General features: G+C 39.9%; 1 protein-coding gene across 1 annotated transcript; it reads left to right on the forward strand.

The window, feature by feature from the left end:
• On the forward strand, positions 1-27,916 carry ARL5A (ADP ribosylation factor like GTPase 5A). The gene is made up of 6 exons (XM_056117643.1): positions 1-320; positions 14,419-14,479; positions 15,372-15,519; positions 17,740-17,823; positions 20,979-21,130; positions 23,635-27,916. Exons 1-6 carry the CDS (start codon positions 275-277, stop codon positions 23,681-23,683), a joined length of 540 nt encoding a protein of 179 aa, XP_055973618.1. The 5' UTR covers positions 1-274; the 3' UTR covers positions 23,684-27,916.

The following is a 27,916-nucleotide window of genomic DNA, read 5'->3' on the forward strand; positions in this document are numbered from 1 at the left end:
GGCCCGCGAGGCTCGTCGCAGACAACGCGGCGGCGATGTCCGCGCGCCAGGCGAGTGCCGCGGCGGCAGCGGCAGGGCCTCGCGCGCGCCAGGGCGACCTGGGCTTCGGCCTCCCTCCGGTTCCTAGGAAGCGGGCCGGCGTCCAGCGCGGGGGAAGCAGCAGAGGCGGAGGCGGCTCCGGCGCGGCGCTTTGCTCCCCGTCCGCCTGAGCCCCGGGGAGGCCGGGCGGCCCGGGGTGGCGGGTGGAGGGGGCGGGGGTCCCCCCCGCCCGAGGATGGGCATTCTCTTCACCAGGATCTGGAGGCTGTTCAATCACCAGGGTGAGCGGGGCTGCGGGGCGCGGGCGCCGTACGGGTGGGGGCGAGGGTCAGGACGGGCCGCGTTTGCGGGTGGGGTTGGGGGGGAGCGCGGAGTACTTCCGGGCTGTGCGCGAGGCTCGTCCCGCACCCGCTGGGGGCTGCGCGGCGGGGGTCGGCGCCGCAGCTCTTGGGGCGGCGTGTGTGTGCTGGTGTGGGGGGGCTGCTCTCCACCCGCCGCCCTTTGTCTCGGAGGACGCAGCGAAGGAGGAGGCAGCCGACCCTCGAGTTCACCCATTGCTCGGATTTGGGAGGGTCGTGCAAAAGCTCCCTTGTCAACCCGCGTCGGACGTGCCTCAGTGGCACGGCCGGACCACTGAGCTCTCCACACAATCCCCACTGGGCCCCACTTAAAAAAAATTTTTTTTTTAATTTTTAAAAAAATTTTTTGCCTGTGCTTGGCTCCCCCCTCCTTCCACCCGGAGAAGTGCTGGAGTGCTGGGTCCTCAGGGCTGAAGCTTAGGAGACGCAGCCGCACCCCGGGGCTGCCACCGAGGCTTGCAGAATGTCACGACCGCTGGAGAAATCGCTCTGCGCTGGTCCAGCCCGCACCTCCGGGGGGTTATAAGGAGCCTTCCCACACCTTCACCCCCTACCCCGTTTTTTGTTTTTTTTTTTTTTGTTTTTTTTTTTTTTTAGGAGACCCCCCTCTCCCTCCTACCCCTTTCTTCTTTTTTTTTTTTTTAATTTTTATTAGTGAAACACCTTGAGTCCTACCCCTTTCTTATCCCAAATCGTGCTGGACCGGACCGCTCTCCCTTTGCCCTGTTTGTTGTCGGTGTTGAAAGGTTAAGTTTAAGGTCGTTTGTCCGATTTGGCGTTTTGCATGTGATAGTGCGGAGGGGGCTGGCTTCTTCAGAACTCGACAAGTGTTGGAGAGCTTTTTCCAAACTGCACGAGGTGGAAAACACTTGTTCGCCCGGAAGGTGACTGCTGAGCTCGGGAGAACCGGGCGGATCAGCTCAGCTGTGTTACCCACACTTCGGCCGGGGACCCCAGCATTACCCATTAAAAATCTGTTACACAACGAGAGTTATACGACTGGGAGGCGGGGGAGGGAGGGGGAAGCGGACACAGTTTCAACCAAACCCCTCTCCCGAGTGCGTTACTAACTAACACGGTAGTTAGTGGCATACTTTTTGTTTCCCTTTAACTCCGCTGGGGTGATTCATCATTCCTGCTCTTAGTAGCTTGGTTTGCTCGTTTTCGCTCCCGTACGCTGTCGGTGGTGGTGGTGGTGGTGAACATCCCCAAGTTTCCCGGTGAAGACTTGGATGAAGTATGGGGTGATTCTGTGCAGTCACTACCTTTCCTCCTCCACGACCCACTGCTCCTGTGAGCAGGTTATGGAATGGAATGGGGGCTGGAGAGAGTCCGGCAGGGAAGGCCCGGGGTTTGATCCTCAGCATCCCATATGGTCCCCCAAGCACCGCCAGGAGTGATCCCTGAGCGTTGCCGGGTGTGGCCAAAAAACCAAAAGGAAAAAAAAAAATGAATGAAAAAGAGGAAGGTTATGGAAAGGGAGCCGACCTGAAACTGGCAACTTCTGCAGTGGCTTTAAAAAAAAATAAATGAAAGTGTCGCTCACATGATACTGAATGGAAGAGCATTATGTCAAATAATTTTTCTGATAATGGAGTTTTTCACAAAAGCAGAGATCAGCTCTAAGCCACATTCTCTCTGGTTAGCTGATTATTTTGGAGTGGGAGTGGTGGGTGGGATGGGATGGATGAGAACAACCACTACCTCTCTGGTTCTAGGTGTGCCCACTTAGATAACTGGATGTTGTGTGTGTGTGTGGCGGGTGTGGGTGAGAGGGGGCAGAATTCTCTAGATCATGAAACTCCCATCTTGGGGTCTCAAAGAATGAAATTTCCATTGCCGTTAAACTAGTTGTGCTTTTAGTGGATGACATATATTCTACTTTCAACGTTTGTAATTTTATATTTTTGTGGAGCTAGTGTTTCAAGTCTTCCACGAACTTGAGAATTTTTTTTATTGAATTGAAATCAGAAAAAAAAAGTTAAATTTCCCTACTCTGTATTTTGAGGCATGATAAAACTATTTCTCTCGGTAATTTCCGAATGAATTGGTACTTTCCAGTGGTAAATAAAAGAGATGTTGTTGTCATTGAAAATAGCTTTTAGTGGTGGTGTTACCAGTACTTCATGATTATGTCTCACTGAATAGCTTTTACAATTTGAGGAAATTAATAGTAATTAGTAATTAATAGAGGAATTGATGAAGTTAATTTCTAGAAATCTGGATGTCAATATTGTGCAAATGTGAATGAACTGTTCCTGTTATTCTTATAAATGGTAGGTTCACTTTTCAGAATATTTACCATCAAATCTAATGTCAGGTATCTGTTAGTATTTTTGATAGTTGAATATCTGTTAGCTGTATCTTCTTAGATGCTTTATTTTTATGTTCCAAGGCATGGAACACGATCCTGTACTATTTTCATATAAACCTTTGTAAGGTTTGGGGATTACAGAATTTGCCATTATGGTTAAAAAATACTGCTGTGTCTCTTTCCCTACCCGCCATTCCCCTTTAGCAGAGCTTCTTCAGTTTAAGCTTAGGTGGATTGAATACACAGTGCCGGCCAATTATGTAGTGCTCAAACTAGAAAAACCAGAGGCTGCATTTAAGTAATATTTAAATTTGGTAGAGAGCAAACTTTGTCCTAGATACTGTTAGATACACTACTTTTAAAAAAAAGTTTTAGCATCCCTTTGAAATAATCACCCTTCTTGAAGAGGATGAAACGGTTCCAGCCCAGTGATTTTTCTGGACTCTGCAGTTGGTAAATGCCAGAGCCAGGCAGTTTAAAACACTGAAAAAAATTATTGCTGATGTTGGTTTTAAAGAGAGACTTGGCATATTTTCCCCTGTGAATTCTTTTTTCCCTTTTAATTGTTTCACAGCTATGAAACTTGAAGTCTTTACCTAAAGGGATGCCATTAATATATTCTAATATAAAGGGCTTGTTTTTGGTAGTTTATTTATTAAAGAAATTATCTCAAACACCTATTTTTTCCCCAGGAACTTCAGTGAACAAAACTGACAAATCCTCTTGCCTATGGAGTAGTGCATATTCTATGGGGAGACTGAAAATCTCCATAAGAAAAAAATTACAGCAGCTAGCCTTTCCTGAGTTATACTAGATTAGGTTCTGGTTGCCTTATATTGATAAATTGATTTAGTTTTCACTTAATTGACTTACTCTTCAGTAGCCCTATGAGTTTGTCTTACTACACAGGGACAAGGAAATGATAGGTCTCTATGATTTAACAGCAAGAGACCTGAGATTTCAACCAAGATTACCTTGTGCCAGTTAGTGCTCTTAAAAAACAAATGAAACTCTCTGTATGTGGGGAATTCTTGTTAGATAAATAATTTTCAGAAAGCTCATGCACTGTGAAAGAAATATCCTGTTGATATCCCAATTGTAGCATTGTTTTGATTGATTGTTGACCAGGAACCCCAAGTTATGACTAAGGGACTCTGGGGCCTGGAGCTGGGGAAACTACCTCTGGTGCTCTTGTTTCTGTTGTGTACAGGAGCTAAGAGGTGTAGAAGACCACAGATGAAAGGGAGAGTGACCAGATGGGCGGACTGTGCCATAAAATTTTGAGATTCGGATTAACCCTTTTCTCTATACTCTGTGCATATAGCTCTGGGTTCTTCTGCATGTTTTCCTCTTGCAGATTGACATAATGTTAAGTTTCATTGAGTAGCACTGAAAGATGATGGGACAGGAGTCAAGGTTTTTGCCCCCCCCCCCCGCCCCCGCCCTTAGAGTGTGCACTCAGCATGTTTGGTCCTGTTTATCACCTGTGTTATGACATCTTATTATGACATCTTATTATCTCATTCCTACTTTGGACAAACTGGCAGGCTACTGAATGTAGCCTGCCCACACGGCAGAGTCTGGCAAACTCCCCGTGGCGTACCCAATATGCCAATACCAGTAACAATGATGGGTCTCCTTCTCCTAAAGAGCCTTGAATATAATCTCAGGGCTAGGATGAAGGAGACGTTACTGGGGCCTGCTCGAGGCAATTGACGAATAACAGGATGATTTGTGATCACCTCTGTGGGTTGATCCTACCCGGTGCTATGCAGCAGCCAAGAGCTTTGCACCCACTTTAATTGCTTTGATTTGATTTTGTTTTCACACAGTAGGTTTCAGAAACAAGGTGCTCGGTTCAGTCACTTCCCATTTACCAGTCTTTCCCAGTACTTCATAGGGAAGATTTCCAGCAAGGTCCTCAGCTGCTTTTCTGCTGTTCTGTGAGACATTCCCCGAACTTTCTAACAAGGTCTTGTTCTTAATCCCCGGCCTGTGGGGGAAAGGCCTTTTTTCAGCCTTAGAGTAAAGTGAATTCTCCCTGTATTTGTCATTCCTAAAATTCCTAGAGTTATTACTTATAGCCAGTGCTCCATTAGTCTCCTATAAAATTACTTTCTTTAAGCTTTGCAGATTCAAATTATTGTGTAGTTTCTATTTGTCAATGGGGTTTTTACTTTGTGCCATGTAGGGCCACAGCTCTTTGTTTAGAAACCTTAGTACAAAAGTGAAGATTGTTTTTCCCTAAAATTTTGTTATTGTTACTCTGGGCAGCAAAGTTTATTTTCAAGGCTCTATTTTTTATTGAGAACACTGATTTTGAAAGTGGTGTTCAGGGCTTACTCCTGGCTTTGTGGTCGAGTCACTCCTGGTGGAGCTTGGGGAACCATGTGGTGCCAGGGATTGAAGTGGGGTTGACAGTATGCAAGGCAAGCACCTTGACACCTCACTATCTCTCTGACCCGAAAATTGAGTTTTTAAAAACAAAAATAGTTTTATTTAAAAAATAAGAAAAAAAGTTGCACAAAGGAAGAGAAATGACACCCTGAAAGAAAATGGAAAGAGTTGCACATCCAAAGTGAAAGGATGTGGGGAGTCCAAGATGGAATGTGCTATAAAGTTAAGTTGCATCTCCCCGTTGGAAGACCCCCCCCAGGATGATTTTTAATTTATATACATATTTTGCCTTATTTGTCTATATTTTGCCTTATGAACCACACATAACAAAAATGTTTGGTATCGCCAAGAGGTTTATTATATTTGTCCATAATGAAATTCTCTTAGTATACATAATGTCTTTTAGGTCCTGGGAGATCATTTGTTTTGAAGTACAGTCTGACACTTTCTGGTTACAAATTATGTTTGCATGAAATACCATTCTAACTTGGAAATGGGGTGAACAGGCTAGGTGGCAAAAGCTAAAGTCTGTTAGAAGCGAGTTGATTTAGTATCAGAAAGTTTATGTGAGGGGCAGGAGCAAGAGTGCAGCGGGGAGGGTGTTTGCCTTGTATGACCCTGCTTCAGTCCTCAATGGTCCCCATTCCTCACAACACACCCTCCTTGCCCAGCACTGCCAGGGGAGGAATAAAAAAGAAAGAGTGTATGTTAATATTCTAATCCTGTTATTGGGCATAAACTGTCTATTCATCATTGAATTGACACCTTTATCTCTGAGCCTATTATATGAGCTTGTCTTTTATAGTTCTCACCATGTGCACACACTATACCTCGTAGTTAAGAGACCTGGTAAAACAGCTCATGGTGCTTTATTGTAAAAACCCAAAAAGAGACAAGTCTTCATTGGGAAAGAGAGGGTAGAAGTTGGTAGTGGATGTGGATTGCAGGAATCTATGGGAGTGAAGCAGTGAAGATGATCAGGATCATGCATGCCTCCTTGCAGTGTCCTCAGGGCAGTCCTCGGTACTGCATATCCCTGGAGTTTCCAGATTGTTTGCACATTTGGGTTTTTCCCACAGCTGAAGGGCGACTGCCTTGCCCGCGGCCAGCCATGGGTTTGATTCGTCTGCCCCTTCTCGGAGAGCCTGGTAAGCTACTGAGAGTATCTCGCCCGCACGGCAAACCCTAGCAAGCTACCCGTGACGTATTCGATATGCCAAACATAGTAATAACAAGTCTCACAATGGAGATGTTACTGGACCCACTCGAGCAAATTGATGAACAACGGGAAGTGCTACTTTTGTCACATTTAGCTATGCTCAGGTTTTTTTTTTTTTTTTCTGGTTCAGGAATACTCCTGACAGTGTTCAAAGAACCAACTGCAGTGCCAGGGATCCAGTGGGGGGATTGATGGGTGCAAGTAAAGCACCTTATATCCTATATGGTCTCCAGCCTTGTGTTTCTTTCTTAAATATTTTAATCACTAAAAACAACTTCAGATGTTTAAATACATTCATTTTTTTTCTCTTGAGTTTCCTTCGAAACCTATTTTATATGCCTTAAGAGTTTGAGGAAAGTTTGTATGTTTATGCATTTGTAGGTGATAGAGAAAATATGATTTTATACAATCGAAAGAAGGTTGTTTATAGACTGGAGAATAGTATGAACTGCTTCCGTTTTTTCCCCATCTCACCTCTGAAGCTCCTTAGTTTGTTTTCTACAATGCCAGACAAATTCTCACCCTGTGTCATGTACCATACCTGTAGTGCTTTCTGTATTTCTAGGCATTGCTGTAAAAGAGAGAATATCTATCCAGTATGGGTTATCTTGCTTAATTCCAGCCTATTGATTCTTTCTGTATAGTGACTATTAAGGATGGTGTATCCACAAATTGTTAAGTCCAGTTATCTTTAGGCAACTCATTTGTATAATGGGATAGTGGGAGGAATTTCTGTATCAGCCTCTTCTGCATCAGCTTTATCTCACTGTAGACCTGTGTGTTAACTGCATGATGATTTTGTTCATGTCATTTTACCATATAGCATTCAACTTGTAGTCAGAATTTTCTTTCAAGTACTTTGCATAGTTTGTTCTTTCTTTCTAGTGGTGTTAGAGAATAGATACTGTGTATGGAATCAGAAGGAAGTTCAGTAAAGCGAGGAGAGCATTGCCAAAGGAGATGACTTTATCTTTCCTTGGGGTGGGGTGGGGGCAGCACGGGGCCCCAGGGACTGTTCCTGGCTCTGTGCTCAGGAGTGACCCTTTATATTGCCAGGGATGGAAGAACCAGGATCAGCCATATGCTATGCAAGGTATTAGTCCCATATTCCAACCCTAAGGGGATAGCTTTAAAAATTTGTAACTAAGAGGATTTTCATTTTACTTTCATGCCCTACTAGTATTCAAGCTATTCTTTGCAATTTCTTTTTATTATTTTTGCAGAGAACAGATTTTAAATCATTCTTGTTTGAGATAACACCTCATTTACAAAATGTAGCTATCGTTTTAGTGCCTTTCAGTAAGTAAGATTATAGCAACTTTCCACCCTTTTAAAAAATCAGTTTATTTTCAGATTAAAAATACGCCCTTTTGGGGGGGAAGTGGGACTGTTTGGGGGCCACACCTAGTGGTGCTCGTGGCTTACACTTGACTCTTTGCCTAGGGATCATTCCTGGTGGTGCTCAAAGGCACCATATATGCCTGGGATTGAATCCAAGTCTGGCCATGTGCAAGTGCTAGGCAAGTATCCCACCCACCCCCTAATCTCTTTAAATTCTCAAGGACCTTGTTTAAAAACAAACAAAAACAACTCTTTTCTGTTTGTGGTCTCAGTGTCCTGTTTATGTACAAACATTTAAAGGTCATTCTTCATTGTCATATAGGACATTCTTCTCTACATATATATCATTCACATTGGAGTTTGTCCTTAGTAATTTTGTACTATTTTAGGGTACTAGTTCTCTCAGTGTCAGGGTAATTATATATATTTTTCTGAGTATTAACAGGCTTGTCTAAATTTAGTCCTCAAGCTAGTAAGACATAGGGAATAATAAAATGACATACTGAAACAGAAGTAGGGTTTTTTTTATTATTTTTTATTTAGTAGGTTTTATTGAGGATGATATTAAAATTTAGGATATTATTTAAATTATTAAAATTCAAGTTGGAAGCTAAAATCTTTCATCTACCAAAGTATAGTCTGATAGGAATTCTGCTTGCATTAATTTGTGTTTAGGGAGCCAGGGAGAAAATATAGTGGGTAAGATGCTCACCTCACATACAGCTGATCTGATTTTGATCCTGGCACAGAGCTAGGAGTATGCCCTGAGCACAGGTGTGGCCCCCAAACAAACAAAAGGCACACAAAGATACACAAAAGGCGAGCAGAGATGCACAAAACCCCTTGGGATGGGCTAGTCGTTACAACTAGTGTTCCTCTTGAGGAATTCCATGATTATTGATTCTAATTCAGCCACCTGTGTACTGTTCCTTGGTGAAAGACTGGGATTATCAGGCAATTTTGACAATTTGGTCTTTTTGTATATAATTTTAGCATTCTTTGTTGTTTTGGAGTTGCTCTGAGGTCCATGAGTATCCGTACTCCTGATGATACTTGGAGGACCATGTGATGTCAGGGACTACTCTCCAAGCACACACGCTAGCCCACTGAGCTTCTGTGATCTCTATTTGGTATTCTTGTTTATATTTTAGACACTTTTGTGAGTTGTCTTTTCTGAGTTTTTTCTACTCAGGGATCATAGCAAGATTGATTTTGTGAACATAGAAAATGTAAGAGGATTGTCACCTGATGATGCCTTTTGGTGGTCATTCAACTGGCCCTTAGTGGACCTTCTGCATGTTACTAAGTCTTAGCTTTTGATAAGTATCATCTTTGTTTTTGATCATTTTATTTCCTTTCTGCTTAGGTACCTCTAAAAATGAGACCAGACTTTGTTTTAAATGTTTGAGGGATTTGGGGTTTTTCTGGGGTGTTTGGTTCACCTACTTGGTGACACTCAGGAGGTACTCCTGGCTCTGCATTCAGGAATTACTTCTGGCAGTGCTCAAAGGACCATATGGGATGGGGGGATCAAACCCAGGTTGGCTGCATACAAAGCAAAGGCCCTACCCGCCATTCTGTTGCTCCAGCCCCTTAGGTGTTCTTTTTAAGGAACTGTAAGTGGTAAAGTGGCTGTGTTACTTTAGGACTCCAGTAATTTGCAGGGGGATTTCACAAGTATTACTCAGGGAAACCTGAGGGCCACTCCCAGCTACACTCAGCCAGCCCAGCTGCCAGGGGATGCTTCTGTTGGGGTCCTGCAGTGTTCAGTAAGACCATGTGGTGCCTGGGTTCAGACTTGTACACTTGCATGCACTCTGTCCCGTATGGCACCTGGGAACCTGGTAGTTCTAAGTTTTTGTTGTTGTTGTTTTTGTTACCATGTTATTTATTTTATTTTATTTTATTATTTTTAACTTTTATTAGTGAATCACCATGAGGTACAGTTGTAGACTTACAAATTTTTGTGCTTGGGTTTCAGTTATACAGCGATTGAGTACCCATCATGTAGTTCTAAGTTTTAAGGTGCCTGCGTAAGAGCAACAAACAGTTGATGAAATCTGCTGATCAACTATTTCATATTTACCTGAGTCTCCAAGTTTTTGTATAACAGTTTTGTAGCATTAGGAATTCCCTTCTATGGAAAATGAATGGCAGCTGTTTGAAAACGTCTGTCATCTGACTGAAAAGGCTCCGTCTCACAAAGAGCTCCATGTTCTGGGGTGCTATAATCCTCGATGTTAATTTTGGAATGAATAATAAATTGAATGAATACCGTGGGCTGGAGTGAGAGCACAGCGGGTAGGACGTTTGCTTTGCACGCAGCCGACCCAGGTTCAATTCTTCTGTCCCTCTCGGAGAGCCGGGCGAGCTACCGAGAGTATCTCACCCACACAGCAGAGCCTGGCAAGCTCCCCGTGACGTATTCAATATGCCAAAAACAGTAACAATTCTCAGAATGGAGAAGTTACTGGTGCCCGCTTGAGCAAATCGACGAACAACGGGAGTACAGTGCTATGGTGCAGTACCTTATGTCAGAAAAAGTTGTGACTATTGGGAATATTAAGATGATGGTCTGTATATTAGAAGGGTGTTGTTAAAAGTGGGAACATGTCCATTCTTATAGTTATGCAAGGGCCAGATATATGGTATAGTATAAGGCGCATGCAGCAAATGAAATTGAACTGGGTTCAGTTTAAACCCTGTTCAGTTTGCAGCATCTCATTTGGTCCCTCAGCACTGCCAGGAGTGATTCCTGAATCCAGAGCCAGGAGTACTGAGCACTGCCCGGTGTAGCCCCCATAATAATAAATAGCTAATGCTAAGTGGGCTGGAGCGATAGCATAGCGGGTAGGGTGTTTGCCTTGCACGCGGCCAACCCAGGTTCGATTCCTCCGACCCTCTTGGAGAGCCCGGCAAGCTACCAAGAGTATCCTGCCCACACGGCAGAACCTGGCAATCTCCCCGTGGTGTATTCGATATGCCAAAAACAGTAACCGCAAGTCTCACAATGGAGACATTACTGGTTCCCACTCGAGCAAATTGATAAACAACGGGAAGACAGTGCTACAGTGCTAAATTAGAGGTCTTTGGAAAAGCAGGAGAAAGTACTTCTTGGAATGATAGACATTAAAAAATTAGCATGAATTTCCTAAGTGGAGAGCTAGAAAGGATTAATCTTGTACAGGGAAAATGATCTGTAAATGCAGAGAAAAGTTTACTGTGAACTTAGTGGCAGTTTGTATAGGGAGAGTGGGTTGGTAGGGACTCTGCAGTGCCTGTGTGCTATTTTAATTGTGCATCCCTGAGAAATTGTTGGTTTTGCTCCTGGTCTATAACAACAGAAACTTAGGTTATTCATTGGCACATAAGCAACCTACATTCTCCCATAATATACATGTTTTCTGTTTTATAGAGAGCCACTCCCAAATGACTTCAAGCAATCATTTTTATTCTCTTATTCTCTGGGTTGACTGAGCTCAGATAGTAAGTTTAGCTTGGCATTCTCATTTTTGCAGTTGATGGCTGCTAAAACTAGTCTTCTGTAACTTGGCCTGACTGTATATATTCAGGATGGTTCCTTTATTCATGTGTCTGTCTTATCTGGGATGGCTCTAGCTACTTGGGGAAGCTTCTGATCTCTTGACACAGCATTAGGCCCCATGATTAGTGGTTTTCCTCATTCAGCTGAATAGCCATCTTGGAGTATGTGGCCGTGGTTGATAAGCAGTATCTGGTTTACCCTAGGGGTGTGTTTTAAGCAAGCCTACAATCCTGTAAAGTTTATCCATCCTCTAGGTTTGGGAGTCACACAGCATTACTTTGCATATGTGATTAAAGTTTACTAGTAGGGTCATCCATCATTCGAGGGGGAGAGTTACATGGAGGCATGGACCATTGTTTGCGATGAACTTTTTACTTGCACTGCTACCTTAGGAAATAGATGCATAGAAGAGAAGATAGGCTCCTGGGAAACTTGAATGCTTGAAGGAAGACCTAGAAAGAGAAGTCATCGAAAAACAATTTAGGGACCACTTGAAGAATGCTGCTCTGGATGCCAAAGGGTTAAAGAGCAATATTGCATAGCAATAGGTGCTTAGATTTGGTTGTTTCCTAACCTGAACGAGACCGTCCCCATAAGGGCTCTGATTATAGGGCAGTAGTAACCTCCAGTGAAGTTGGGGATGAGGGGAGCGATGGATGGGAATGCCTTTATGTTTGTTTGCTTAAAGTAGATTTCCACAGGGCACTAAGAAATTTTATTTCTGAGGAGGGGACAGTAGACCAAATAAATTAAATAACTTCTGTGTTAGAATAATTCTGTTTTTCAGGGGCCAGAGCAATAGTACAGCAGGTTGGACGCTTGCCTTGCATGCAGCGGACCCGGGTTTAGTCCCTGGCATTCCATATGGTCCTCTGAGCACTGCTGGATGTGGCCCCGAAACCTGTATTTATATTTACTTATATTTACGTACATGTATTTATGGGCTGAAGTGATAGCACAGTGGGTAGGGCGTTTGCCTTGCATGCAGCCCACCGGGTTCGATTCCTCAGTCCCTCTTGGAGAGCCCGGCAAGCAAACGAGAATATCCCTCCCGCACGGCAGAGCCTGGCAAGCTCCTCGTGGTGTATTCGATATGCCAAACACAGTAACAACAAGTCTCACAATGGAGGCGTTACTGGTGCCCGCTTGAGCAAATTGATGAACAACGGGAGGACAGTGCTACATGTATGTGTATGTCTATTTTTCAAGAGTCACACAGTTTACAGGTACCTTTGATGGGACCTTTTTTTTTTAATTTATTTTTAAATTTTTTTATTTTTTATTAGTGAAACACCATGAGGTATAGTTATAGACTTATAAATTTTTGTGCTTGGGTTTCAGTTATACAATGATCAAGTACCCATCCCTCCACCAGTGCCCATCCTCCACCACCACGGGTCCCAGCATCCCTCCCACCCCCCCCCCCCCTTCCCACCCTGCTTCTGTGGCAGGGCATTCCCCCTTGTTCTCTCTCTTCTTCTGGGTCCTGTGTTTTGCAAGAGAGGCATTGAGTGGCAATCATGTTTGGTTATAGTCTACTTTCAGCATGATTCTCCCACCCTGGGAGGATCCTCACAATACCCTTTATTTGGTTCTCTCTTCTCTATCTGAGCTTCCTTTTCCCCTAGCACGTGTGGCTGGCCTCCAAGTCATGTAGCAAAATTCCTGGTACTAATCTCAGCCATTCCTGGGTGTTAGTCTCCCATTTTGTTGCTTTATGTTCCCCAGATGAATGCAATCTTTCTGTGTCTATCCCGCTCTTTCTGACTCAGTTCGCTTAACATGATACTTTACATGTAGTAATTTTACATACCATTTGTATGTAAATTTCATGAGTTCATCTTTTCTAACAGCTACATAGTACTCCATTGTGTAAATGTACCAAAGCTTCTTTAACCAGTCATCTGTTCTCGGGCACTCAGGTTTTTTCCAGATTCTGGCTATTGTAAAGAGTGCTGTAATGAAGAAACAATTGCAGGTGTCACTTCGACTATATTTTTTTGCCTCTCTGGGATATATTCCCAGGAGTGGTATTGCCGGGTCAAATGGGAGATCAAATTCTAATCTTTTGAGAATCGTCCATACTGTTTTCCAAAAGGGCTGAACCAGTCAGCATTCCCACCAGTTGTGAAGGAGGGTCCCTTTCTCGCCACATCCGCGCCAGCACCGGTTGCTTTTGTTCTTGTGGATGTGGACCAGTCTCTGTGGTGTGAAATGATATCTCATTGTTGTTTTGATCTGCATCTCTCTGATGATTAATGATGTAGAGCATTGTCTCATGTGCCTTTTTTGCCATTCCGATTTCGTCTTTGCGAAAGATTCTGTTCATTTCCTCGCCAATGGGATCTTTTTGCTCCTAGGTATTTGAAAGGCTATATTTCAGTTTTATTTTCAATTTATAGATTGATTTCCACTTTCTTCATTTTACTGCTGTTATTGCAGTGACTGGTGCTTGTGCTTGTGTTTGGTTGTGGCCTTCTTGTGGTTATGTCTGGTTGCAGGACTTATGTTCTTGGCTGCAGTGCTCAAGAGGGGACTCTTCCTTGGTTTGGGAGCCACACCTGAGGATGATTGGGGCCTACTCCCTACGGGACCATGCAGTCCTGGGCACGCCAGCTCTGGGCGCCATCTCCCTGACTCCAGGGGCTGTACTGTTAGCTGCAGTGCCCACTGGGCATCACACCAGACTGAGCACAGCGGGTGTCCCCCACACCTGGCCATGTGTACATTGTTGTGATAGAGGTTCCAACTGTTAGCACTCACTTGGTGCATGTGAGCAGCGCCAGAGATCCAACCTGGGGCCTCGCCTTTGCTACTAAGTTATCCCCAAGTTCTCTCTTTCCCTCCCCCCTCCCCCCTTCATATCATCTGCCCTATTCGTATCTAATCAGTGCCTGAAGTTAGAACTTGAATAGCTTAGTGTCCACCACGAAACAGTTACAAGTTGTTCATAAATTGTGACTTTTACTGGGTAGGTTTTTACAGTAGGAAAAAAGAATATGGGATTCCATAGAGAGATAAAAGTTCTTTGTCAAATGAGGGCCAGGCAAAGTTAAAGACAAACTGTGATCGCCCTAATAGAATATTCTTTTGGATTCAAAGGAGGCATAGCCATGCACTAAATGAAAAGAATGGTTAAAAGAGGAAATTAGGATTTTGCTATTAACTGCTGACTTTTTAAATTTTTATTCTGTTTTAATTTCAGAGCACAAAGTTATCATTGTTGGTTTGGATAATGCGGGGAAAACGACCATTCTTTATCAGTTGTAAGTATTTGTAACTTAAAACTTTATGTATTTTTTTGAGTTTGGGTCACACCCAGCTGTACTAGGAACTTAGTCCTGGCTCAGAACTCAAGGATCACTTTTGGCAGGGTGCCTGGACTGGGTGTGGTGCCAGGGATTTAACCCGGATCTGCCACATCCCAGGCAAACACCTTACCTGCTGCTCTATCTCCCAGCACCAGCAATTTTAAAAAATTAAATTAAATTGGTTATACTACTTCTACTAGAGTGGACGCAGGTATTTGCCTACTGAAGCCATGAAAAGGAACAAGGGAAGTGGTTTAAATGGCAGAATACATCTGGCTTTCTTGAGGCCTTGGATCAAACCCTGGGAATATATCCCCCTTCTAGAACTGCTGATGTGGTCCTGGTGGTCCCTGGATCTACCAGGAGTGCCCCCCCCCCCGCCCCGCTAGTCACAATGAACATTATATGAAACCTCTGTAAGAAGGGAGATTGACTTTAAACTGAAGCTACCTTTATGCAACTATTTCTAGATAGCTAGAAATTGATGTCATTGAACATGTCTTTTAGTTGTTCCGTTTACAGAAGGTTAATCACCCCCGCCTTCCAATTTTTGGACAACATCAGCTGTGTTAAGAGCTTACTCACTCCTGTTCAGGGACCACTTCTGGTGGTGCCTTGGGTGTATCAATCAAATCAAAGCTTGTTATCAGATCCGCCTCTAGCAAGACCCTTAACCCCTTTACTATTTCTCCAGTCTTTTCTATTTTGCTTAAGGAAAGCTAGAGGAAATCTCATAACCTACTAGTCCTAATAATAAAGAAAACAAAGTTATGGAAAAAAGATGGGTATAAAGTTCAACCAACCAAGCTTTGTTGCTAATTGTCATATATGCATCTTTCCTCCCCAGTTCCATGAATGAAGTTGTACATACATCTCCTACAATAGGAAGTAACGTAGAAGAGATAGTGGTTAATAATACACGTTTTCTAATGTGGGATATTGGTGGCCAAGAATCTCTTCGTTCTTCCTGGAACACTTATTATACCAACACAGAGGTAACATTTTATAATAGCTTAATTAATCCTTTTGTCTCAACACACTAATATACCTAGAATTTATATAGTAGAAACTTGGATTGCCTATTTACTGTTCTTTATATTCAGTATTTTGTGTATCTACTCTCATTAAATGTAGGTATATTGATCACATGTGATTAATTTGATTGTATATTGGACCCCAGAATTTTTGTAAGTAGATGCTTTTGAAATGAATTCTGTTAGAGTTTGTGATTTTATTTTTCTTACGATTTAAATTTATCTGACAGAGAAAATCCAACTAAGATGAGAGGGTTTAGGCGGTTTGAATTCTCAGGTGTTTTTTGAGCAACACCTGATTGAGCTAAGAGTTTACTCCTGCCTTTGTGCTCATGGGTAATTCCTGGCAGTGCCCAGGGGTCCATGTGTGGTTCTGGCGATCAAACCCAAGTCACCTGAGTGCAAGGAAAGTGCCTTACCTTCTGTATTATCTCTGCAGCTCCTGATCAGAATTTGTACATATTCCTTTATGAAATTCAGTTATATATTAAAGAATCATTTTCCTCTTAAATAATATACCAATTTAGACGTACTCATTTTTATTTACATGTTACTTCCCCAGAGAAAATTTTAGAGCATGATACTTGAGAGCTTCCTTATGTAAACCTTGTTAAGTTGGAAGGTTGTGACAGTTATTTTTGAAGTATTGGTTATAAGTCAGTCAAGCCTAAAATGTATATAAAGATTATTAGTAAGTTACAAAGTTTTAATTCTGTCTCTCTGATGACCCAGAATACCAAACATCCTAAAGCATTTGGTCACATTTTTTGTAAGGAAAAAAAAAGGAATGTCTGTGTGTTTTAAAGAAGGAAAGGAATGTTAGTCCTCCTTTATGTAGTGACACAGGTATGAAATTCATGCCATATCTTGACAGTTAATGACTTTATTAGCATTCCTTAAAATCAGTAGGTCTTATAGTAATAAAGCTACTTTTCTGAGCGCTATCAAGAGCAGAAATAAGATAGCCATCTTCTACCCATTTGCATTATAGTTGACAAGAAATAGAAAAGTGAGATTTTCCAAATTTATTTGGAAATGAAAAACCAGCTGTAAAAAAATTAGTGCATGAAACAGCAGGTAGCCAGAATGTTGTCAGGCATCCAAGGCCTTCCTCAGGTAGCCGTTTCTGATCCTGTTTGCCTTGTGCCTTGGGCCTCCTGGGGTGAAGGAAGAGGTGCCGTGTATTTCCGCCTCCCGCCACTCTTCTGCATCTTTTGACACAGGTTGCAGCCCTGCTTAAGGAAGAAAGCATGGTTTTAGATAAAGATCAATTTATTGAATATTTTAAAGACTGACCTCTTCAACTCTTTTTACTCCTGTTTTTGTAATTTTTTTAGATTTTCAAATTAATAGATTAAACTTAATAAGTAACTTAAATTAGAACTACATGACTTACACTACAAATAGATAGATATAGGCCCATTAATGTTTGGGGTAAGGCACTTGCCTTGGTTAGATCCCCCACACCACATTTGGTCCCCCTTAGCCACCCCCAGAAATTACCTCTGAGTAGCCAGGAGAAGTAACCAGGAGAAGCCCCTAAGTACTACCACATGTAGTCCATACTTTCTCCTAACACCTAACAAAGTATAGAAAAATATATTGGTTAGACTAGGCTTATTCTAGTAGAATGTTAGCATTATTTTCTTTCAAGAAGTGAAAAATTCAGGTTTTGAATAAAAGTTTCAAATAATATATATAATTTTTTTGAATTTTAATTGTTTGGCTTTGGCTACTGTATGTGTGTGTTGCCACCACCACAATAATTTTAAAAAAAAAGGTTTCTCGTGTGGGATATAAAGACGCATAGTAAGGGAACTACAAATCTCCAGTCATCAGAACTGGGGGTTTTGTCTATAGAACTGAGCTTACATGAGGGGGCTCAGAGGAGCCCTTAGGACACTGATGGAGGGAAGTGGGCTCTCTGGGTGTGGTGTTGGAACAATGTATGCATGAAAAGAATCATTATCAGTGTTGTAAACCCAGATACTTCAATAAAATAGTTTAAAAAAAATTCAATGAGTCAGACCTTCAAGCTTCACAGTATGTAGTAGGTATTTCTGGTTTTCTAATAGTACCATATTAGAAAGTTCTGATTTTTTTGTGTATAGCCTGTAAGTCAAATAAGCATGTACTTAAAGAATAGCTGTCTAATCTCTAATTTTTTTTTAAAACAATTAGTTTGTAATAGTTGTTGTGGACAGTACAGACAGAGAAAGGATTTCTGTGACTAGAGAAGAACTCTACAAAATGTTAGCCCATGAGGTAAGTGTTATGTGTTATGTGTGTATGTATTAGGTGTATTTGCATCTCAATTTTTCATTCTTATGAGAATATTTTTCCAAACTTTTTAAAAGTTACTTGACTGCTGGTTGTTTGTGCTTTATAATTTTGACACATCAAATTGGAAAGATAACTGAAAGCAGCAGAAACATTGTGGAGTCTCTTACAGAATTTTATTTATTTGATTTTTAACTTGGGAAGAGGGTTTTTGTGACACACTGGCTGTGCCAGGGGCCTACTCTTGGCTCAGCCATTGGGTTCATTCCTGGTGGAGCTCAGGGACCATATGGGGTGCTGGGGATCAAACCGAGGTTGTCTGCACACACGGCTAGCTGTACTATCTCTCTGACCCTATGTAATTTTTTAAAATTTTTCCTAGACAAGACCTAAAAAGGTCTTTATTTTGGGCCAGAAAGATAGCATAGCAGGTAAAGGTGCTTGCTTTGCATATGGTCATTCTGGGTTCAATCTCTGGCATCCCATATGGTCCCCTTAGCATAACCAGGTATGGCCCAGAAACCAAAAACAGAAGACTTTGATTTTGAATAGATTAATAGTTTAGAGGATTATCATTAGAATCAAAATTTTAAGAGTCATACAATTCATGATTGTAACTCCAAGACTGTTAAGTTTTTTTGCTTTCAGGGTCTGAAACTGTCTTTGACTGAACAAAATTGTGGGACTAGTTATGTTTGCATGGTTCTTGAGAAAAAGTCATGTTTGTACTTGAAGTATTTGTATGTGTGTGTTCTGGGATTGAACCCAAGCTCATACGTTCAGGGCATATCCTCTACCACTGAACTCTGTCCTCTGCGTAATTGAAAAATCAAGTAAACTGAGTAATATTGTCAGTGTAACTATAAAATTGTATGTTTTTTTTCTACAGTGGATATTATTCAGTCCTTAATAATAAGTATATTTTTACTATTTGTAATTTATTCCTTCAAAATTTTGCCAAACTGAGCTACATAAATAGAACATGCAATATTTTTCTTTCCCCCTTCCTTAAAATGATGTATCATTAGTTTACAGTGTTACAGAATTACAGAAGTATCGCTCAACACATGTCTTTCTGTAAAGGATTCATTGCACCCACTACCAGATGAAGATGCAGTTTTCTTTTTCTTTTTTAAAAAAATTTTTTTTTATTGAATCAGTGTGAGATGGACCCTTAAAGCTGTTCATGATTGGATTTCAGTAATACAATATCCAACTCCTGTCCCTCCACCAGTTTTTTCCTAGCACCAGTGTCCCCAGGTTCTCTCCCATCACCCCCTGCCTGCTTCTATGGCCGGCGCTTTTCTTCTCTCTCTATCTGTGTCTCTGTCTCTCTCAAAGATGTAGTTTTCAGCTAATATTCCGGAGTTCTTTTTTTGACCATGCTATTTTAGTAACTCTTTAACTGATAGCAAATCTGCCATCTTATAGAGGGCATGGTAAGTAAAAAGCATTTTCCATTGGTAAATACAACATTTTGCTTAACTGCCCCGATCGAATAAATTCGCAGTGTATGTTTTTGTTTACTACAGAAAGAATTAGAGAAGCTTCAAAATTCTATACTAATAAGAGTAAAATAATCTGGAGCAATATCAATTTGTACCTACTTCACACATGAGTATACAGGTCTGAAACGAAAATAATAACCCATTGAAATCTTTGGGGGAAAAAATGGAATTGAACACGGTTCACAAAACCTACCTATAAGCTTTTGGGATTTTTTGTATTTGGGCCACACCTGGTGATACTCAGAGGTTACTCCTAGCTTTGCACTCAGGGATCACTCCTGGGGGTCCTTGACCATACGGGAGGCAGTGCATTGAACCCAGGTCAGCCACTTGCAAGGCAAACACTCTACCTACCGTACGATTGCTGTGGCGCCAGAATCTCAGCATTTTATGAATGGGAGCAGCCATTGTAGTGGGAAGATCTTTTTTGTCAAATAGAGCAAAGATCCCAGTAAGCAAAGCTTAACTCGTAGAAATCTTATGAGAATTAAGGAAATTTTAAGTACAATGAGTGATTTGAAATTGGATCTGCCGTAACAATATTAGTTATAAGGAACAAATTCAAAAAGATTTAAGAAACTTGTTCCTCAGGGCCAGAGAGATAATAGGCCAGGTAGGGCTCTTGCCTTGTTTGTAGCATTGCATATGGCAGTGCTAGGAGTGATCCCTGAGCAAAACCAGAGGGAGGCCCTGAGTACCACTGATATGCACCCCCCGCACACACACCACATTAAATTAAAAAATAAAGAGAAAGCTTTATTCACAGCCAAACAGATCTGATAGAACTACTAATTGGGAAATGAGTTTAATGCCAGTTCAAGATGGCTCTAATAAATACATGATCACCTAAGAAATTTTCATGGACAAGATAGAGAAGCCAGAACTCAGTAGTTAAATAAGATTGGCTTAGAATAGTACCCCTTCAGTGAGAGTTAAGTCCCATAAAACACCACAGTGGATGTAATCCACAATGGGGTAGAATTTTGGAAAGCTTTTGAGTCCATTGTTGAAGAGCAGTACTTAGTAACCATAGAAACCCAGTTTAGGGTTGAGAGAAAAGGAAGGGTATATATTATATTAAAGACATGAATAGATATTGAACTTAGGACCATTAATAATTAAATAGGCAGACTTATTGAAGTATAGACATTTTAAAAACTGAATTCAGTTTTGTTTGTCAGGAGAGAGTGTAGCGAAGTAAGGCCTTTGCTTGTGTCTGACCCTTGCTTGGTCCCTGGCATCATGTATGATCCCCCAAACACTGCCAGGAATGTTTACAGAATACAGAGTCAGAAGTAGCCTCTGAGCAGGGCAGAGAGTGGGTCCACCTCTCCCCTTTCCACCCCACAGGAGCTGTGGGCTGCTTTGCATTGAGTAATTGAAAAAAGCAAGTTATAGAAACTGTCTAAAATACTGTTAGTTGACTTTTCCCCTGTGGAGCAGCCCTTATTTTTCCTAGTACATCTACCTTTTTTCTCACTCTCTTGTTTCCTCTCTCTTTCTCTCCCCTCACATTTTTCTAAGTTTTATTAAATAAAACAATTTTACTTCAGAAATATACAAAATACTGTAAAGTTGGAAAATCTGTAGGGAAAAAAAATAAACTGACCATTATGGCTTTGTTGTTACTAGGACCTAAAGAAAGCTGGATTGCTGATTTTTGCTAATAAACAAGATGTTAAAGAATGCATGACTGTAACAGAAATTTCCCAGTTTCTGAAACTAACTTCTATTAAAGATCACCAGTGGCATATACAGGCATGCTGTGCTCTTACTGGCGAGGGGTAAGAAGTCTTTCTGAATAATATCTGTTTTTATTAGAAATGTTTATTCTCTTAAAATACAATGTTTATTATATACCAAACATTGTAAGGAAGAAATAAAAAGCATATGGAACTGTAGAGCAAGTCCAGTGGGTAGGACATGTGCCTTGCATGTGCCGTCGACCTTGGTTACATCCCAGATGGTCCCTCAAACATCACCCAGTATGTTTCCTGAGTTGCAGAGCCAGGAGTCCTTCTAGGTATGGCCTAAATATCAAAAAAGAAAGAAAAGATATAGTCCTTGTTTACAATGAAAGCTTATTTTTTTTGTTTTCTTTTAAAGGACAAAATGAATGCAACATATTCCTCGTGCTGATGATTTTTATATAAAATTTGAAAATAAAGATGTAATATTGTTACAATTCAACTCATAAGTTTTGATCAATTATGTGCAGATATATTATTAAGATAGATGTGAGCTTGCGACGGTTTATTTTTGTCTTTGTCTTTCTGGGGGACAGGGACAATGAATGCAGCCTTGGTGTGATGTTACTCTGGCCCTCTGCTCCTGGGTTGTTCCTGGCGGTGCTGGGTCTATGCAGCACTGGGGATAAAACCTGTGCCTTTAGCACACAAAGCAGGCTCCAGCCCATTGAACAGCCTCTGGCCCTGGAGTTTCTGTTTTCTTTTGGGTTCTTTTTTGTTACGGTTTATTTTGGTTTTGGATCAAACTTGACAGTGCTCAGGGCTTACGCCTGTCTCTGTCCCCAGGGATCACTCCAGGCAGGGCATGGGGTCCTTACGGAGTGCTGGAGATTGAACTTGGATCATCAGCTTTGTGCAAGGCGAGTGCTCTACCCATTGCACTCTCTCTCCAACTCCCTGGCAGTTTCATTTTTTAAAAAAAAGATCAGTTGGGCTTTGGCCAGAGTGATAATACCATGGGTAGAGTCCCTGCCTTGCACGTGGCCAAACCAGGTTCAGTCTTGGGCATTCTGTATGTTCCCTGAACACTGCCAGGGGGAATCCCTGAGCATCACTGAATGTGGCTCTCATCACCTTCCTATCCCCACCTTCCCAAATTAGTAGGGCTTGAGAGGTCGTTCAGAGGCCTGGAGCACTTGCTTAGTATGTGTGAGGCCCAGGTTCACTCCCTGGCACATGGTCCTCTGAACACCATTGGTGTGGCCCCCAAGACAAAAATAAATAAGTGAAAAAGAGAAAGATAAATTAGTGTCTGATAGTATCTTTTTAATTTTTGGTTGATAGAGGTTTTCACATGCAGCAGTTAATAGGTAGAAAGGTGGGTTTGGGAGAAAACGTCTTTTTCCTTTTGTATTCTGGGAACTTGGTTTGTGTCTGAGTTTTAGTATTGGTCAGCATTTTGGCTCTCTCCTGCCATGTGTGACCCTCTAAGGGTTCCTTCTATATTATCAGAAGGATCTGAGGCTTATTTTTTCTTTCCCTTTTGTCTTTTGGGCCATACCAGGCAATGCTCAGGTTTCTCCTGGCTCTACCCTCAGGAATCACTTTAGGCAGTGCTCAGGGAACCGTGTGGATTCCGGTATACCATTCAAGCCAGCTTCGTGTAAGGCAAACACCTTACCTGCTAGCAGCCCCCAGATCCTAGTCTTATTGTATATATTGCTGGTTTTTTAACAGCTAGTCCACAAACCAAGCTGGCAGGCTGATGTAAAAAAGTGGAAACCTACTGGTATAGATTGGTTAAGTTACGGTTATTGAGTGCTTAACAGTTGCTGGATAACCACTGTTTAATAACAATTTGCAAATTTTCATTTCTGTCTTCTTTTGAGTTATGAATCTCTCACGCTTGTACAAAAAAACCATATTAAAATAAAAATTCAATATTAAAATCCATTTTAATATTGCAGCATAGTTTCTTCTGTCTACAAATACATAAAATGATTCATTTTTCATTACAGCCTTCATGTTGTTTTAATATATTATGTATGTTCATAGTAAATTTCTTTCTAAACTGTTTCTTTCACCACAGTGAAGATCTTGAAGGAAATTTTTAATATTTTAATCATATAAATGTTCTATAATTTGTGAATTCTGTTTCCTACTTCTAGATATTTAAATTCTACACATTTCTCTTAATATACTTTGATGAGCGCTAGTATTTGATGAGCGCTAGTAGTATCTGTCTTTATTTCTGATTACATTTTTAAGCATATTTTGTAAGAAAGAGGATAAAGTGTTGGTATTTTCAGTGTTTTAATTTGTATTAAGTTACTTTTTATAGGAGTTTCCTTGTATAATTACGAAGCTCCCTGTGTGAACCGGGTGGTGTCTAGGCACTCAGAGTCTGACACCGTGAAAGAGCATGAAGGAATCGTGAGTGAGAATATGACTTTACTACAACAGTGTCAGGACTGAGTATTATTAATTTTTTTAAATATTTGTTAGTGAAAATGTAAATGAAAATACCATCTTCTTGTACTTCACCGTTCATAGATTTTTAGTGGAAAAAATGTGATGAAAGGGTTTTCTTCTCTTTACAGGTTATGCCAAGGACTTGAGTGGATGATGTCACGACTTAAGATTAGATGATCTCTGTGACCTCCTCTCTCATGAACTTTGTTATGAACGAAGTGCTGGACTTTACCTGAAAGCTGCAAAAATTCATGGTTTAGATATATTTATAATAAACTGATTTAAACTTTTTCTATAAGAAGAAAAATTAGGACCACTTATTTGAAAACAAAGATGAAGCCTCACTCCCAATCTACTTTCTCATTAGTTCCTTCCAAAGCAAGGTCTTAAAGCTGTGATTGACATTTTTCTTATAATGAATCCTCTCAGGACATTGTGTGGCCTGTGGTAAGTATAAAGGGAGAGGAAAACATTTTAACTTCAAGAGCTTTATTATCAGTATAACCCTCCCTAGTTGAATGTTGTTCTCTTGTTTCATTAAGTCAGAATACAAATCAGCACAAATCAGTTTCATCTTTTAAAATGTAATGTTACTTATAAAAAGTATTTTGCATAAACTTGTGTATGTATTGTGTAAATACCTCAAGTTCCAGTAAATGACTTTGATTTATGTTCTAAGGAAAAGTGGATAACACAAAAATTAATAATATTCCTAGTATAACCATAATACAGTGAGTTCTGGTATTGATGTTAATTGCCTTTTTGTACTTTTCCTCTGTGTTCTCTGTCTTGTACTAACCTCCCACACCACCACCGCCCCCAAAATTATTTAGCTGCTCTTAAAAACAAAAGAAAGAAAAAAAGGGAAAAGCTTGACATTGGGTACCTATTTTTTTGTTGATCAAATCACATGCATGGAAACATAATCCAGTTGAGTGGATTTCTTATCATATTCTTGCTTAGCGTCGATGGTAGAATTTCCCATTAAACTATCAGCTGTTTCCTTTTATTGGCGCTTATGCCATCTGGGTTACTGACTAAATTACTAATCCATTAATAGTCAGTCATTAATTATGGTTAAAATCAGTGATTTTTTTCAGCATTAGTGGAAAGCTGTTTTATAAAACATGTCTATCCAGACAAGTATCACCCTATAAATACTATTAAATAATTAAGCTAGAATCTTCTTAATTTAGGTATTTAGTTAAAAGCATTTGAAGTGAATTTGAGATAAAGCTTATTTCCCAAGCAACAAAAATTTCTTGAATTAAAATTTTGTTTCTTAGGAATTAGAATAATTTGAGATATTTCTGTTTCTGTGGGTTTTCATTTTATGTTCTTATACCAGTAATTCATTGTTTGACAACTACAAAATGCAAATTTTTAATGCTATTAAGAACATTAAAAATCTATTTTTTTTAAACTAAGAAGTAATGGCTCAAAATATCTTTTCTGTTTACTTAGGTTTTTGTTTTATGCCTTTTTAATTTCATAAAATCAGTGGTATTTCTGTTGTAACTGTACAGACACTTAAGTGTGTTTAAACATATTTTTGGGATACTTTGTGAATCTCATGCTCTCAAAATCTGAAGGCAAATCCAAACTGGCTTGTTACCAAATATTCAAAGAAATAAAATAATGACTTAGAATTCATAAGAATTTTGATTAGAAATAATACCTAGCATATTCTATAAACTGGCAAAACTTTGAAAGTTATTTTCTATAAAATATACAATGCTTAATATCTAAATCCAGGTCAGCATGGAAGATCTATGTTGAATACGGAATGTTTTGTAGTTTATAATGTTTAAAATGCAAGCATAAAATTTTAATATTTGCCAGCATGCTTTGACAAAAGTAAATCCTAAATTCTTAAACTTGCTCATATTTAATGTTTTAAAATCTCAGTAAGGATTTACTTGTATATTAAAAACTTAAATCTGTTTTGTTTTTGCTGCAGTTTCATCAGAGACAAATATTTCTTAAAATCACCCAGCAAATCCATTACGTTTTATCCTTTTCTTTGAATATCGTGTATTTTTTAATTGCTGCCATATCATTTCAACAGTATACCAGCCCATTTTCTTGTCATCAGGTATTGGTTGAAATGTATTCTTAATTAGGTGATTAAAGCATGTACTACATTGTTAGAGTAAATAATCTACCATGAAAGCTCGTGGTAGATTATTTACATTAACATTATGAGAATGCACGAAATCTTATATAACACATTTAAAAGACCTGATTTTTTTTTTTTTGTTATATTCTACCCTTGTAAGCATAAGAAACATGGTGGTATCTCTGTATCATGCATAAAATCAAAATTGGGAGAAAATTTAAATTCAGGTATGAAAATATGTCAAAATAATGTTAACAGTATTACTTCCGGATACGGTGGAAAGCTTCATATGTTGGCAGTTTACATGCAGCTTAAGATTTCCATCTTAACAAAGGACAATGCTCTTGTTTGTATATTCCTTCTGGGTATAAACAGATATTTATGGTCATTGTGCTCAGCTTTAAAAAGAGTAAAGCTTCATACCTCTGTACATGTGGGTGGATTTAAATATCATGTGTTTGATACTAATTTTGAGTAACTTCTTGATAACCTGGTAAAAGTAACTGTATGCTATATTCATTTAAATATGTTTATTTTGTCATAATAGCATTTTAATTTATATCTTACAAATTATGTGAGGATTCTTGTTTGAAAGTTTCACTTCTACAGCAGCTCTCATGATAGGGCAAAGAGTATATTGAAAGCAGATGGTTTGGGGGATAGGAGGAAAGAGGTAGGGAATAAATCATGACATTTTGCCTTAAGAATTAAGCATGACTTTAGCACTGCGGACAGGCACTTTTCATGCAGGTATAGTAAAGTGGTTTTAGAAGCGTAGTGTGAAATAGAACAAAAGTTTCTGTTTCTCATCCTTAAGAAGTGCCTCATCAGTAGTTACAATGAGACCACAGAGAAGCACAGGGAGCTTGAGGAAAAGCAGGAAATCCCCGGTTGGTTTTCCATTTTGTCTAAATGTATAGTATTGAGATGCCTAGAAATGGGATTCTATTGTCCCTGATCTTTTAGGCACTTTACATTTCTTGCTGTGACTACGGCAACCACAAAACAGTACAGACAACCTCAAAATCTGTTTATATTAGTGTAAATAGAAAAACTTCAGAGAATTTTCTAGTTTTCTCTGCAGGCAATTTTGAGAATATATCTGTAGTATGTTCTACTATGTATATAGGGGATTGCAGCACATCGCAGACTATCTGAGGACCTTGGGGTGATATCCCAATTGCCCAGATAATATCCTATCAGTCTCTCTTCCAAGGCTGAGTAAAAACAGATTTCTTTGCATGATTTAACTGTGACTTCTTTGTCCAATATAATCTGGACGTTCTTGCTTCAAGATTAGCTTTCCATCTCTTCTGATAAATTATCCAAACTCTCTATATCCATTGTTCCCCAAAGTAGTTTCTGGGGTACTCCAGTTCTTTGCTCTCCTCCAACCACTGACTTGATTGGTCTGTGTCTTGTTCCTGTGAGAGTATTATCAGAATTATTGAGTCCATCAACAGACTGGCTTGCTGGCTTTATAGTTTGTGAATGCCAGTCGTATAATTCTTTAAGTTATACTCTACTTATCATCTTAATGTTTCATAAAGTTTTGTCTTTATGTCGATAAAAACTAAATTCAGATTAAGAAGAGACTACCTAGACTGCCACTTCTTTGAGTTATTCTTCATGGAGGGATGTATATTATCTTCCCATTACCAAAACCGAGTTGTATTCTAGAGAGTAGCAATGTGAGTTAGAGAAAGATGCCAAACCAAATTTATACACAGTATTTAACCTGAAGACTTCTCTGTCTTAAATCACGATCTACTTTCCATTTTTCCTTCTTACGTTAACAAAAAAAATAAACATTAGATGTATAAAGTAATTAGTAACAAGATCCAGTCTTGACAAAACACATTTGTAGAAATGACCTTTAAAAGACATCAGAGTTATCATGTGTTAACTTTGTACTTAGAAAATACTTATACTTTCACAAAAATAAAACATCTGTCTTATGCCTCCTCAAGGAATGAGGATTTTAATAAAAGAAATCCAGGATTTAAAAGTTGGATGCTTAGCATTGACTGATTCTGTTTAATTCTAAAAATTGCGTATGTAATTGTGAAGAAATATAACAGGATGGAGTTGGGTTAATTATGCAATATTTCCTAACAGTTGTGTAGCTTTTGTGTATTCTAAATACTGAAGTTTGATTCATTATGGTCTTGCCTGCTAGATGCACTGTTCTTGGTAGAAAATTCTGATTGTCTGTACTCAGGAAGTGCCTAAAATTGATTTGTGTTGATTGTTAAGTCCCTCTAATAAATTATATATGTATGTGTTTTCTA

This window comes from Sorex fumeus, unplaced genomic scaffold (assembly GCF_029834395.1).
Source record: "Sorex fumeus unplaced genomic scaffold, SorFum_2.1 ptg000035l, whole genome shotgun sequence".
NCBI classification, from domain to species: Eukaryota; Metazoa; Chordata; class Mammalia; order Eulipotyphla; family Soricidae; genus Sorex; species Sorex fumeus.